General features: G+C 53.9%; 1 protein-coding gene across 4 annotated transcripts in view; it reads left to right on the top strand.

The window, feature by feature from the left end:
• MAPK4 (mitogen-activated protein kinase 4) overlaps positions 1–13,430 on the top strand; it is a 164,610-nt gene extending 151,180 nt beyond the window's left edge. For 3 of the 4 annotated variants that reach the window (XM_070452526.1, XM_070452524.1, XM_070452525.1), the window contains exons 3-6: positions 2,084–2,228; positions 3,699–3,860; positions 6,924–7,125; positions 10,793–13,430. In XM_070452526.1, the coding sequence (XP_070308627.1) occupies positions 2,084–2,228; positions 3,699–3,860; positions 6,924–7,125; positions 10,793–11,486 (1,203 nt within the window). In that variant the 3' untranslated portion in view covers positions 11,487–13,430. The remainder of the gene's footprint in view (positions 1–2,083; positions 2,229–3,698; positions 3,861–6,923; positions 7,126–10,792) is intronic. The other variant, XM_070452527.1, reaches the window with a different exon arrangement.
• The last annotated feature ends 202 nt before the right edge of the window (positions 13,431–13,632 follow it).

The following is a 13,632-nucleotide window of genomic DNA, read 5'->3' as shown; positions in this document are numbered from 1 at the left end:
ACTCAGACCATGCGAGACTTTCCTTACTCATTCATCCGTCCATCCACTCGACAGTGTTCATTGGACATTTCCTAGGAGGCAGACCTGGGACAGAATTGAGCAAGGCAGAAACGGCTGGGAAACAAGATACAGCCTCTGCCCAGGAGGGGAAGGTGTCCAGTGGTCCCGGGGGTTGGCTGGGTGAGGCAGGTGAGACGGCAACTACAGAGTAGTAAAGTGCTCAGTCATGTCCCACTCGTTGCCACCCCAGGGGCTGCAGCCCACCAGGCTCCTCTGTCCATGGGATTTTCTAGGCAAGAATACTGGAGTGGATTGCCACTTCCTTCTCCAAGAGGTCTTCCCTACCCAGAAAACAAACCCACATCCCCTGAATTACAGGCAGAGTCTTTTACCGCTGAGCCACCAGGGAAGCCCCAGAGAAGTAAAGAAACAGTGACAAAACAGGGATGGTGGAGCTCCTGGGAGGGGGCGTTCAACTTCATCCCAGGGAGCTGGGAAGCTTCTGGAGAGGAAGCAGGCCTGAGTGAGTTAGCCAGGAAGGACAGTGGGTGTGAAGACACCCATCCCTGGAAGGTAACACACGCAAAGGCCTAAAGGACAGAGAAAGGGGGCACGTATTCTTTATTTTTTTATTTATTTTTTTTAAGGGGGCACGTTTTAAAAATTACAAAGAACTCACTTGGGAGCCTCGAGGCTGGGGAATGGGGGTGCTCTAGCCTTTTCTTCCTTTCTTCCGCCAGTTTGAGGTCCCGCTCTGAAGAACCATGTGTCACAGAGGAGAAAAAACTGCCGTAACTGAGGGCCCTCGGGTTTTAAACACAATAAATCTGCTCAACAAGTGAAGAGATTTCAGATTAATTGATTAAAAGCTCCTGGGTACTTGAGCTTCCTAACTTTTACCTCTGTTTTAACCTGGGTCTGTGATACTTTCTACTTCAGCAAAAAAGGAAAATTAGATGCCAAACTGGAAATTACAACAGCAAATAACAAAGTGTTCCCTAGACTCCCTGACTGGATACCCTTGGTGCTAACTGTCTGACCTTGACCACCAAATAGGTCTGTTTTTTCACTTTAGAGAGACTGTTCCAGGTAATGCAAATAGACATTTTGCAGATTTCACTGTTGCACATGCTTTCTGAATTACACAGAGAACAATTTCCACATGGCCTGGCTATATTTCCCTAAAGCACCTATGATGTCATTATTTCCCACAGGAAGGGCTTCCCCCCCAGGCCACACACTGAGCAGTGGCTGAAATCAGCTAGAACATCCACCCCACACTCTGTAGAACTCCCAGAACCCTCTGGGCCAACCAAAGCTGTGTCCAAGACTGCCTTTTTAGGGCTGCTCCCCCAAGCCCTTCACCCACACCCATGATGAATCTGGCTTCGTCCATTCCCTGCAGGAGATTGGTGTCTGGCATTGTAGCAGAATTAATTATCAGCGCCAAAGCAACTGGCTTGATTTCCATTTTCCAGCTATTTCTGAGATTCAGCCCACTGAATAAATGAAATTCCAGTTTCTCATCATTACTCCGTTGATGGTGATAATGAACTCAAGTACGGCTCCTGCTTATCCGTCTTCTTACTAGATGAGGGTAGAGTGTTACGTGTTGTTACAATCAAGATGGGCAGGGAAAGCGTTGCTCCTTAAATAGTGGCATCCTGTCCCGTTCCACAGAACAGAACTCCAGGGCCTCATAAGATTCCCCTCCAAAGTCTTTGAGCCCCTCAAACCTGCCTGAACCTCTCTAAACAGATGATCAACAGGAAAGGATGGAGAGTGAAAGGGGTCCTTTCTCCCTGAGAAGGGACAGGAAGACAGGTGTGGGAGGGAGTGAAAGTCGCTCAGTCATGTCCGACTCTGCGACCCCATGGGCTATACAGTTCATGGACTTCTCCAGGCCAGAATACTGGAGTGGGTGGCCTCTCCCTTCTCCAGGGGATCTGCCCACCCAGGGATGGAACCCAGGTCTCCCGCACTGCAGGCGGATTCTTTACCAGCTGGGCCACCAGGGAAGCCCTCTGGGAGGAAGGGTGTCTACAAATGACTGACCATTGGAAGCCGGGGTTTTGTCTTCCAGGGTTACCTGTCAGAAGGGCTGGTAACGAAGTGGTACCGCTCACCGCGCCTACTCCTCTCCCCTAACAACTACACCAAAGCCATCGACATGTGGGCCGCCGGCTGCATCCTGGCTGAGATGCTCACGGGCAGGATGCTCTTTGCTGGTAAGCTGCTATCTGGGCCACCCTCCTACCCCTCTGCTGCAGCTCAATAAAGGAGGGCTGGGGGGGAACATGCTAGTCACAAAACCTGCTATCCTCCTCTTTGAGGTTGCCTCTGACTTTGACGGCACTACGTGGAGGCAACTTGTTATCAACTATTTCAGGCAAAATACTAGAGAGGCTAAAAAAAAAACACAACTTCTTGAGCACTAAACTTCCAAAATCAAGAAATCATGTCTCTTCACACACCTTGAGACTGACCCATGAAAATACCCATCCTACTTTTTCAGCTCCTTTCTCCCTTCTCCCTGCCACTGTGAGAGGTCGATCCGGAGTGCTCATTTAGAGAGGGGACCCCGCCAGGCTCCCAGAGTCCCTGAACTGACCCTACCTGAGTCCACTGTAGGGAGAAGCCAAGTGACTCCTTCGGAGCAGACGCTGACGCTTTGGCACTTTCTGGGTCAGCATTCACACGTGCCTAGTGCCACACACGGCATCGTCGGGGTGACATGGGAGAGCCCTGCCCTTGGCCTCCAGCTTCTGGAAGACTGGGACCCCACAGAAATCAGTGGTTGGGGTGGGGGGGGTCGCTCTGTGCAGCTGGATGAGTCAGGAAGAAAGACCAGGCTTGGTTGGATTTAACCCAGTAGAGGTGAATGGCAAGGCTACTCATGTAAAAAGGGAAAAACAAAAGGAATGGAATGGTCCAGAGGCCAGAGAGGGTGGCAAAGATTCAGACCTGACCCATCCCAGCAGCATCAAAGCTCTGAAACAGCGTCAGCGATGGCCTGGGTGTGAAAGAGGACTTGAGTTTCCGAGAAGCAGAAAGCCTGAAGCTTCTTATGGATGAAGATGCTATTCATTCCCAGCATCTAGCATGATCCTTGGCAGGGAGATGACACCCCATAAATATTTGTTGAATGAACAAATGAGTGAGTGAATGAGTGCTTGAATGAGCCATTCTGTCCTGTCCCACAGACCTGGGACACCCGGTCTTCCTCCCCCTGGAGGGAGGAGCGCTCATGACATGTCCCAAACTTAATTTACTATTCCTGGGTTTTTTCCCCTCCTAATGGGAATCCAAAAGGTAAGATTCATTTCTAGGCTTAAAATCGCTTCTTCCCCCAGCCTGGTAAAGGGCATGCACAGAGGTGCATAGGAAGAACGCTTGGAAAGCCCCGGGTCGGGCTGCTCCCATCATTTTAGCGCGGGCTGACTCAGGCTGTATGAGGCTGGACCATTCCGGAGGCACAGAATGCTAAGAGAAGGATGGGGCTCCAGAGACTACCCCTTCTTTCTGCATTTGACCAAGCCCCAGAGATGGCAAGCAACCTGCCCACCGTCACCCAGCAGTTAGCAGCAGAGTGAACCCAGGTCCCCGGGCTCCCACTGTCCTAGGCTCCTAGGCTGGGGTTTCCACACCCACCAGCCGGGTGGGCGGCAGGCGTAACCATCTGGCGTTTGCCTCCCCAGGGGCTCACGAGCTGGAGCAGATGCAGCTCATCCTGGAGACCGTCCCCGTGATCCGGGAGGAGGACAAGGACGAGCTGCTCAAGGTGATGCCTTCCTTCGTCAGCAGCACCTGGGAGGTGAAGCGGCCGCTGCGCAAGCTGCTCCCGGAAGTGAACAGTGAAGGTACCGCCGCCTGACTGCCCGGCCGCGTCCAGAGGGGGCGCCGTGGCTTCACCCTGGGGCCCGAGAGCAGGCAGTCTCCTCCAAGAGGACCAGAGTCCCTAGACACAGAAGCTGGGGACCCCCTGGCAGCGGGCAAAGGTCCTCGCTGCTTCCAGACCGAGTTCGGCCATCAGGCCACCCTCAAGGCAGTCCTGCTGGTCCTCCATACTCAACCCTGATTTTGCTTCCTTTTCCTTCCTTCTCACTTGCCTCCCTCCCTCTCCCCCACCTCCCTTTACTTTTTTCCCTCTGGAAGGCATGGTACGGTTTCCTCAGCTTCAAAGCCTGACCCAGGCTCAGCTCCCAGTTCCACCAGTGACTAGCTCTTTAGCTCTGCATCTCAGTTTCCCTAACTGTAAAATGGGTATAGTAACACATGACACATAGGCTCATTGTGATGAGTAAGTAAAACAGAATTTGTACAGTCCTTGGCATAGGATAGTTTCTCCATTATCTGAGATGTTAGAACATCACCAGTCTCATATCTGCTAGAGGCTTCCTCGTTGTTGTTCAGTCACTAAGTCGTGTCTGACTCTTTGCGACCCCCTGGACTGCAGTATCAGGCTCCTCTGTCCTCCACTGGCCCCCAGAGTTTACTCAGATTCATGTCCAGTGAGTCAGTGATGCTATCTGACCATCTCATCCTCTGCTTGAGGAAATTCCTATATCAGATAAGATACAGGTTTGGCCAATTGTAAGAGAAACCCAGATTCTCAACAACTTAAATGACATTTATTTCTTATTTAAGAAAAAAAAAAGGAGTTTATTTCTCTCACATAAGAATCTAAAGTAGACAGTCCAGGGGCACTGAGGTAGACCTGGTCAATAGTCATCCGGGGATCCAGGGCCCCTTCTGTCTTATATTTCTACCACCTTAGGGGGCTGCCCTTACCCCTTGGAGGAAGGTGGGGGAGGAGGGCAGCCCCTTGCCTCTAATGTCATGAGCCAGGATTTGGACACTTCACCTCCATTCATGTCCTGCTGGCCAGAACTTAAGTCACCTGGCCCCACCTCGCTGCAGTGAGGCTGTGAGATAGAAACTGATCCCAAAGCCACTGTGTGTCCAAGTCCATAACTATAAAAGAGGAGAACAGACATGGGTACAAGCTACCGTCTCTGCCACACTCCTCCACATCAAGAAACCAAGAACTTGGACTAACAGTGTCTTTGGCCATGATCCCCTTTCAATCAATAAACTGTCTTAGCGTTCCCATCATTAAGGGAGAGAGGCAATTTGATTCCCCACAAATTAAGTCTCAGCCCATCCACATTTTCTTTGATTCTTGGGCCTCTGTAGAAATCCTGCCATGTGACAGGAGGTTCAGAATTCTCAGGAATTCTGGATCAGGGACGAGTCATCCATGCCTCTTCCCAAACCACTACACGCCGCAGCCCCTCTGAACATGGTGGGCCCGTCTCAGAGAAACCAGAGACAGGATGGATGGTCTACCTGCGAAGACGGATACCTGTCAGAAATGAGCAGAGGAAGGAACGCGCCCTAAGGGGCCAGCGAGAGCTCTAGGTATCTGGGGAGGGGATGAGGGCCACACTGTATCAGGAACACCAAAAAACCCAAAAACGTGTGGGAGGGTGAACTTCCAGGAGAACGAGCTAGGGAGTGAGGGTGGTGGTTATGAGTTAAGGGGAAGCCGGTGCTGTAGCCGAGAGACGGGAAATCTCCGCGGCCCACCCGCTAGCAATGTAGTCACTGATCGGCTCGAGTCCAGATGAGTCCCCTGCCTGGGACACAGGCCATCTGCCGTCTTCAATCAGAGCTTCCAAGGCCCCCCCAGGCACCAACTTCCAGCTGAAACCGGGGGTGGTGGTGGGGGGAAAGAGAGCAGACCTGCAGGAGGTTTTGAAGAAGACAGCCTTGATCTGTCAAACCTCCAGGGGCAACATGTGGGAGAAGAGCTCTGGACCCAGGAGCCCCGGGCTGGCAGGCTCTGTCCCCCCGCCACCTCCACGGTGCTCTCACTCAGGCTTTCTACTGCTGGGTCCTACAGGACGGTCCTCCACCAGCTCCCCCCACAGCTGCACTCAACCCACGACACCTGATGGTGGGGGTGGAGATGCCCCGCTTCCCCCCTCCAGGTGGGACCACCTCTGAGGCGCGTCCCACGCTGTCACTCGGAGGATCCGGTGGAACGAAGCCCCAGGTGCCTTCAGCTGGAACTGCTCACTGGCACCTCCTCAGCGGGCTTCTCCCCCACCCGCCACCTTCCTGGGGGGTGGGGGGTGCTTCCTGGGGTCACTGCCACATAAAGTGCCTCCACCCCATTCCTTGTCTCTGCAGAAATCCAACCAAAGTTCTAGCCCTGACCTCTGGTAACCAACGGTGACCTTATCTTACAAGTCACTTCTATCCCTGTGTATGTATTGTTATGTATGTGGACGCTCAGTCATGTCCGACTCTTTGCGACCCCATGGACTGTAGCCCACCAGGCTCCTCTTGTCCATGGAATTTTCCAGGCAAGAATACTGGAGTGGGTTGCCATTTTGTGCTCCAGGGGATTTTCCTGACCCAGGGATCGAGCCCACATCTTTTGCATCTCCTGCATTGGCAGGCAGATTCTTTACCACAAGCACCACCTGGGAAGACTGTAACCCCTCTGAAAGTGAAAGTAAAAGTCGCTCAGTCATGCCCAACTCTTTGTGACGCCACAGACTATACGGTCCATGGAATTCTCCAGCTCAGAATACTGGAGTGGGTAGCCTATCCCTTCTCCAGGGGATCTTCCCAACCCAGGGATCAAACCCGGGTCTCCTGCACTGCAGGTGGATTTTTCACCAGCTGAGCTACCAGGGTAACCCCTCCATTAATTCATTTGTGGAGTCAGAAAGCAGCATCTGCTCTGAATTTGTCCCTAGACTGTGGTGAGGGTCATGAGAAAGGGAACCGGTAAGAAGCCCCTTCACAAATGGAAAAGTACAGACACTCGGGGGCGTCCCCTCGCTGGGGGGTCTCATTCTCAGCGTGGCAAGGGCCCCAGTGACCATCCCGCCCTGCTCTGCTCCCCACAGCCGTCGACTTTCTGGAGAAGATCCTGACCTTTAACCCCATGGATCGCCTGACCGCCGAGATGGCGCTGCAGCACCCCTACATGAGCCCCTACTCTTGCCCCGAGGATGAGCCCACCTCGCAGCACCCCTTCCGCATCGAGGATGAGATTGACGACATCCTGCTGATGGCCGCCAGCCAGAGCCAGCTCTCCAACTGGGACAGGTGCGGCTCCAGGGGCCCACGACCCCATCCTCCCATTTCCACCTGCCTCCGACCCTCTGTGACCTCGCCTTCTGTCTCCCGAGTTCTAAAGTCCATGGGGCGCTTTCCCCAGCTTGGCTTCCCGCCCGTCTCCCCTTGCCCCTAGATACTCGCTGTAGATGAACAGCCGGGTCCGCATGTGCGGTCAGGGGCCTGCCTCTGTACCACCCAGTCACCGCCCCCTCCCTCCCCACCCCAGGCTCGCCGCACACCCGGGGTTCAACACAGGGTCGGGCAAGCATTTAATGCGCACCCACGGCCGGAGCTCACGTCTTGCAGGCTGGGAATTTGCCCTAGAAAAGCAAAGTGCAGCAATGCAAGAAAACAAGGTGCAATTCACCATCACACAACACCTTCCTGCTATTCACATCCTTTGCTTCTCCTGAGAAGCCAGTAAAGGAGGCACCATTACCATTATTGCCCACTGACACACGAGGAAGCCACCGCTCAGAGAGGTTAGAGATTGGTGCCGTGTTACACGGCTAACAACTTGGCCACGAAGGGCAGTCCCCTGTCTTATGTCAGACACCGCTAACGCTCACAGAACTCTTCTCTCCTAAACTGGGCCGGGCCTCAGAATCCTTCTCAACCCAGTGTGCCCAGAAGTCACTACCAATGAATCAGAGCTGGGGAGAAGATACGTTTTTTTTGTTGTTGCTGTGGTTTTTTTTGTTTGTTTTTTTTTTTTACAAACTCCACAGAAGCACACAGTGATCTCTCAGGGCCCTTTCCATTCTGATGTTCTAGATCAGGCAGCTGAACGTTTAGGCATCACCACCTGCTAATTCTGGGAGGGGAGCGATGGTAGCTGCTCCGTTTAGAAACAGAACTCGAGGGCTTAGCAGCTAGGACTCCGAGGGGGCCGAGGTGGGAGCCCTGCTGCTGTGAGAAGGTGACAGCTGGTTACAGAAGTGACAGATGAGCAGTGTCTCCTTTTCGGCCAATTGACAGATGGTGGGTTTCAAATTAAGGAGGCTCCGAGGGAGGGTCAGGGCCACGTTGCTATTTTGGGACAGGCTTGTTGTTGTCGATAGTCGTTATCAAGAGTTGCCAGCAAATAGAGATTAATGAAGACCCTCTCTGCTGCTGCTGCCATGCTAGGCCTGCCCCCTCCACTCCACAGCATCTAGGGGCACAGAGCATTGACGTGGCAGGGTTCATCCTATGCTCATCACGGCTATGGCCTGAGGCTGCTGCCAGGAAAACTGTAGCAGGGTTTCTTTGGCCCCTCCCCATCCACTCTGACCACTTCTAAACCCGGGGCTCCTCTGGTCTGACTTTTCCCATCACACCATCATGACGAAGGCGGATGACAAAGGCAGTGACAAGCCCTGCCCACAGGCCCTGCTGCTCTGGGCAAGTTGTTGACTTCTGAACGCCCGTGTCCTCACCTATGGAGCAGGTGACAATACTCCACGGGGTTGCTCTGGAGACTGCAGACAACTTATCGGGTTGGCCGAAAAGTTTGTTAGGGCTTTCCATACCATCTTGTGGAAAAGCCTGAATGAATTTTTTGGTCAACCCAATACATTTGGCCCTTAGCATGTAGCAGCCAAAAGTGGAAGACATCCCACTGGGGTGTTCTTAAATGCTATCACAGAGCTGCAGAAGAATGGAATGAATATGAGCTTTTCCTTTTTGAATTATGCCCAGTCCAGCCAGTGTAGAAACTGGCAAGACAGTTCAGTGAGTTACGCAGCTGGAGCACTCACGGTTCACTGAAGCCCTGAATCCTCAGGCATGCCATCTGCACATACTCATACTCTGTCCAGGGTCCAGGCCTAACCCTTACCAAGATACTGGTCCTGGTTTCGGGGGATTCTGAAACCTCAAACTAATAGAACTTTCTAATAGAACCATTAGAGCGTCCAAAAGTGACGCTCTTCACAAGTTCTTCCTCCTAGAAATCTCTGCCGTTTCAAGGACCCTCCTGGGAGGAGGCAGTGTTCACCTCGAGGAGTGGCTCCTGCCCTCATGTCATCAATGGGCAGAACTGGTACCTTCCTGTGCTTCACAAACCACATGGCATGGGCCGCAGCCGCCTGCCTGCCCAGTTACACAGCCGAACCTGCCTGCCCTTGGTTCGTCCCGTGTGAGCACTCGGCCTCCTGTTCCAAAAGGCTTCCTCTGTGCTCCCTGCCTCCCCGGCCCCTAAATTCCGCATAGAACACCTGACACAGGGAGGGCTCAGCCCAAGCTGAGGGCCTGCCCACCTGCTCTTCACTGGGTGACTGCTCTCCAAGGCCCCAAGACAGTCAACAGGGAGCAGAATTCCAAGGATCCTTGGCCTCTCTTGAGGGTGCCTGTAACGCTTTGGTATGCCCCCACCTGCTCACATCTCACAAAGTGCTGCAGAGCCTCCAACCAGAACCACCAAGACAGGGTTCTTAGCCCTGATTGGAACTTAGAAACACCTGGAAAGGTCTGACGAACACAAAGCTGCAGGGCCTTTCCTTAGACATCCTGAATCAGCATTGGAGGCGAGAGGCGGGCATGGAACTTTATTTTCAATTCCCCCCCACCCACCCACACACCCACACCCCCACCCCTACACCCACACACAATTCTAATCTGGGCCAAGGCGGTGAAGCACCTATCAAAGCCCTGCTACTCAAAGTGTGGGCTGTGGACCAGTAGCATCAGCATCACCTGGGAACCTTTCAGACATGCAGATTTTCAGACCCCGCCTCATCTACTGGATCAAGATCTGCATTCTAACAAGGTCCCCAGGTGATTTGTGTGGACATCACAGTTTGAGGAGCACTACATAGGTGGATCCACTAGAAAATGCGTTCCAAGGTGACAAGGATTTTCTTCCCTGCTGTGTCCGGTAATGCCCAGTACAGCACCTGGCACAGAGGAGGTGCTCAAGAAATATTTGTAGGGTATTGAATGAATGGGCTTCCAAAGAGGCCCTAGTGGTAAAGGGCCTGCCAATGCAGGTTTGATCCCTGGGTCCAGAAAAGCCCCTGGAGGAGGGCATGGCAACCCACTCCAGTATTCTTGCCTGGAGAATCCCATGGACAGAGGAGACTGGCAGGCTACAGTCCTACAGTCCACAGGGTCACAAACAGTGGGACATGAGTGAAGTGACTTAGCACGCACACACACTGAATGAATTCCATCGAATTCTCCAGGCCAGTGTGGATAGCCTTATCCCTTCTCCAGGGGATCTTCCCAACCCAGGAATCGAACCCAGGTCTCCCACATTGCAGGCAGATTCTTTACCAGCTGAGCCAGAAGGGAAGCCCAGGAATACTGAAGTGGGTAGCCTATCCCTTCGCCAGGGGATCTTCCCGACCCAGGGATCAAACCTGGCTCTCCAGAGTTGCAGGCGGATTCTTTACCAATTGAGCTACGAGAGAAGCCCCTTGTATGAATACAAGAGGATACAATCAGTCCCTCCACCTGAGCTCTGGGGGCTCACCATTACTGTTCCTTTGTCCCTGTCCCTCCCATCTTGGAGGTGGGGGACAGCAGGAACTGGGGGGGAGGGGGGACTGGGAAGGAATGGAAAGCCTGCCTGTGGGGGCAGACAGGGATGAGGGGGGTTGGCTCCCTCCGCAAAGCCACCCCGGCTGGTGGGCGGGGGGCGGTGTGTCCAATGGGCGTCCCGTCTTACCTGCAGGTACCCCGTGAGCCTGTCGTCGGACCTGGAGTGGCGGCCCGACCGATGCCAGGACGCGAGCGAGGGGCAGCGCGACCCGCGCGCGGGGTCGGCGCCGCTGGCGGAGGACGTGCAGGTGGACCCGCGCAAGGACTCGCAGAGCAGCTCGGAGCGCTTCCTGGAGCGGTCGCACTCGTCCATGGAGCGCGCCCTCGAGGCCGACTACGGGCGCTCCTGTGACTACACGGTGGGCTCGCCGTCCTACCTGGACAAGCTGCTGTGGCGCGACAGCAAGCCGCACCACTACTCGGAGCCCAAGCTCATCTTGGACCTGTCGCACTGGAAGCGGGCGGCCGGCGCGCCCCCCGCCGCCGGGGTGGCCGCGGGCCCCGGGCCGCGCGACGACGAGCCGGCCAGCCTCTTCCTGGAGATCGCACAGTGGGTCAAGAGCACGCAGGGCGCCCCCGAGCGCGGCGCCAGCCCGCCCCCCGACGGCCCCGAACGCCGCCTGTCCCCACCCGGCCGCCCGGCCCCCATCGACGGGGGCGCCAGCCCGCAGTTCGACCTGGACGTGTTCATCTCCCGCGCCCTGAAGCTCTGCACCAAGCCCGAGGACCTGCCAGACAATAAACTGGGCGACCTCAACGGCGCGTGCATCTCCGAGCACCCCAGCGACCTCGTGCAGACCGAGGCCTTCTCCAAAGAAAGGTGGTGAGGGCGGAGGGGCGCTCCAGGCCGACCCCCTGGAAACCATCCGGGGAAAGCCGGACCCGCCCGGAGGGGACCGCCCCCCTGGCACCTCCACCAGCCCTTCCGCCCCCTCTCTGCTGCCCTGGGGTTAGGGGAACAGGAAGGATCCGAGGAGCGAGAGGAATGTCCATTTCTTAAACTGCCTTAATAACTAGCCTTTAACCTCTGGGAGCGTGTTTGAACAGGTTTCTAGTTTGGGGGTTCGGGGGGGGGTTGATCACTTACCCAGCAAAGAAGAGGCCCTTCTGTTTTTATCAGTGGTGGTGCGCAGGGCAGAAAGGTCTTAGCAGTCAGAGGCCCCACCTGGGTGGCTGCGTGGAGAGGAACCTGGCAGAGAGGGTTGGCACTCTCTGGTCCAACATCCTCAGCTGACAGATGAGAAACACAATGAGGTCCAGAGAAGCCAAGTGACCTGCTAATAAGATCGGGGCCTAGTCTGTGTCAGGGCAAGCCTTGAATCCCAGTCTCCTGGCCCCCAGGCCAGTGTCTGTCCACTAAACAACGTCTTCCTCTACTGGGGTCACGCTGGCCTTTTTCTCAGAAAACTTGGTTCAAGACGTTTCTTCCCTGTCCATTGCCAGCTTACCCATTCCGTGTGCTTTTACTCAAAGCCGTGTCCTGTGAATTCTGAAACTGGACATTGAGCCAGCTTCTTTCCCCTTGTCACCAAGTGTTTTTTTTTTTCCCCTAGCTCCTCAAGTACTGAGTATTCCCATTTGCCTCACCCCGGTGTGATCTGAACTCTCGGTTTCAGATCAGACCAGTTCGGGATCTGTGGGTAAAACCACCCATCCTCCCAGGCCTGTGCACACAGCTTTTCCAGAACTTTCTATGCACTTTGCTGACACACGCGCAGACACAGTGACACAGCTCTTGTTCCCCAGGGAATGCCGTACACTGGTGAGTCTGAAGACAGCAATTCCAAGAATACCTGCAGCCTGCCCCGCACCCCTCGTACACACAGCCCCGCTCCAAACCTACCTTGGGAGCTTCTGCTCTCAGCCCAAATTGCCCCTTTGGAGGAAAGCAGTGAAGTGCCTGCAACCGAGTGGATATGCTGGGAGAGCGGCTCTCACACAGGACCCATTGACCTTCGTTAATTCTGCCCTTGACTTTGACCATCCATTTAGCCCCAGCAAACATCAGGCCATGAAGAAATGCACTTGGGGACAAGGAATCCAGAAAGGCAGGAAGGTCTGCAAAGTGGGGTGCCAACATTCAGGGCCCTCAGGGGTCAGGTACCAGCATGGGGACCCCACGGCAAAAGAAAGGACTGGAGACCACCATGTCCTCCCTAGCTTAGACCAGGATGAATTTGGGGCATGCCATGCCAGGGGTGCACTCGTTCACAGAGCCTCAGGGGACAGCGTGTAGCATGGCAGGCCCTCTGCAGAGGCATGGAGCCCGGTCCTCGGCAAACGCTCTTCCGTTTCCACCACTGGTGTTCAGCTCCCCCCAGAGATGCCCATAGGAGCCGGTCTGTAAACAGAGGATCCCCCAGTGTTGATCGTAGGCTGCGTTCACCCTCACCTCAACAGCACCTTAAATCTAATCAGCTAACTAGGATATGTACCTTGAAACCTGCAACACGTTAGAAACTTATATTTAAAAACAATTAACCATAGTGACCAATTTTTACCTGGGAAATATGTAAATATGAAGTGTTGGGGTTTCTTTGTTGTTGTTTTTTTTTTTTAAGAAAAGGAAACGTACACCGCTCTCATGTGCCATTTGTCCTCAGAGGGCGGCTTTACTTTTTTGGTAAAGGAACAAGCTGCTGATCTTGACAAGGAGTTCATATATAATTGTTATTACAGAGGAATTGCTATTACTCATGTTTTAAAAATATCTATTAAACATTATTAAACTTGATCGGGATGGGCCAAATAAAGTTTTATTGGAACATAGATTCATTTGTTTGTTTACTCACTCATTCATTTACATGTTATCTGCTGTCTTTAACAGCAATTGCATCATTGGAATGTGGCTGGATTCTCCCTGGACCTATGAAGGCAAGGTGTTTTGAGGGGTTACAAGTTGAAGGGGAGGTGAGGAGAGAATCTACAGAGATTGGTAAAAAAGGGAAGACATTCCGCAAGTAAAAAGGGAAG

This window comes from Odocoileus virginianus, chromosome 22, assembly GCF_023699985.2.
Source record: "Odocoileus virginianus isolate 20LAN1187 ecotype Illinois chromosome 22, Ovbor_1.2, whole genome shotgun sequence".
Taxonomy (NCBI): Eukaryota; Metazoa; Chordata; class Mammalia; order Artiodactyla; family Cervidae; genus Odocoileus; species Odocoileus virginianus.
The sequence above is the reverse complement of the archived record's forward strand: the minus strand, read 5'-3'. Positions and strand labels throughout refer to the sequence as shown.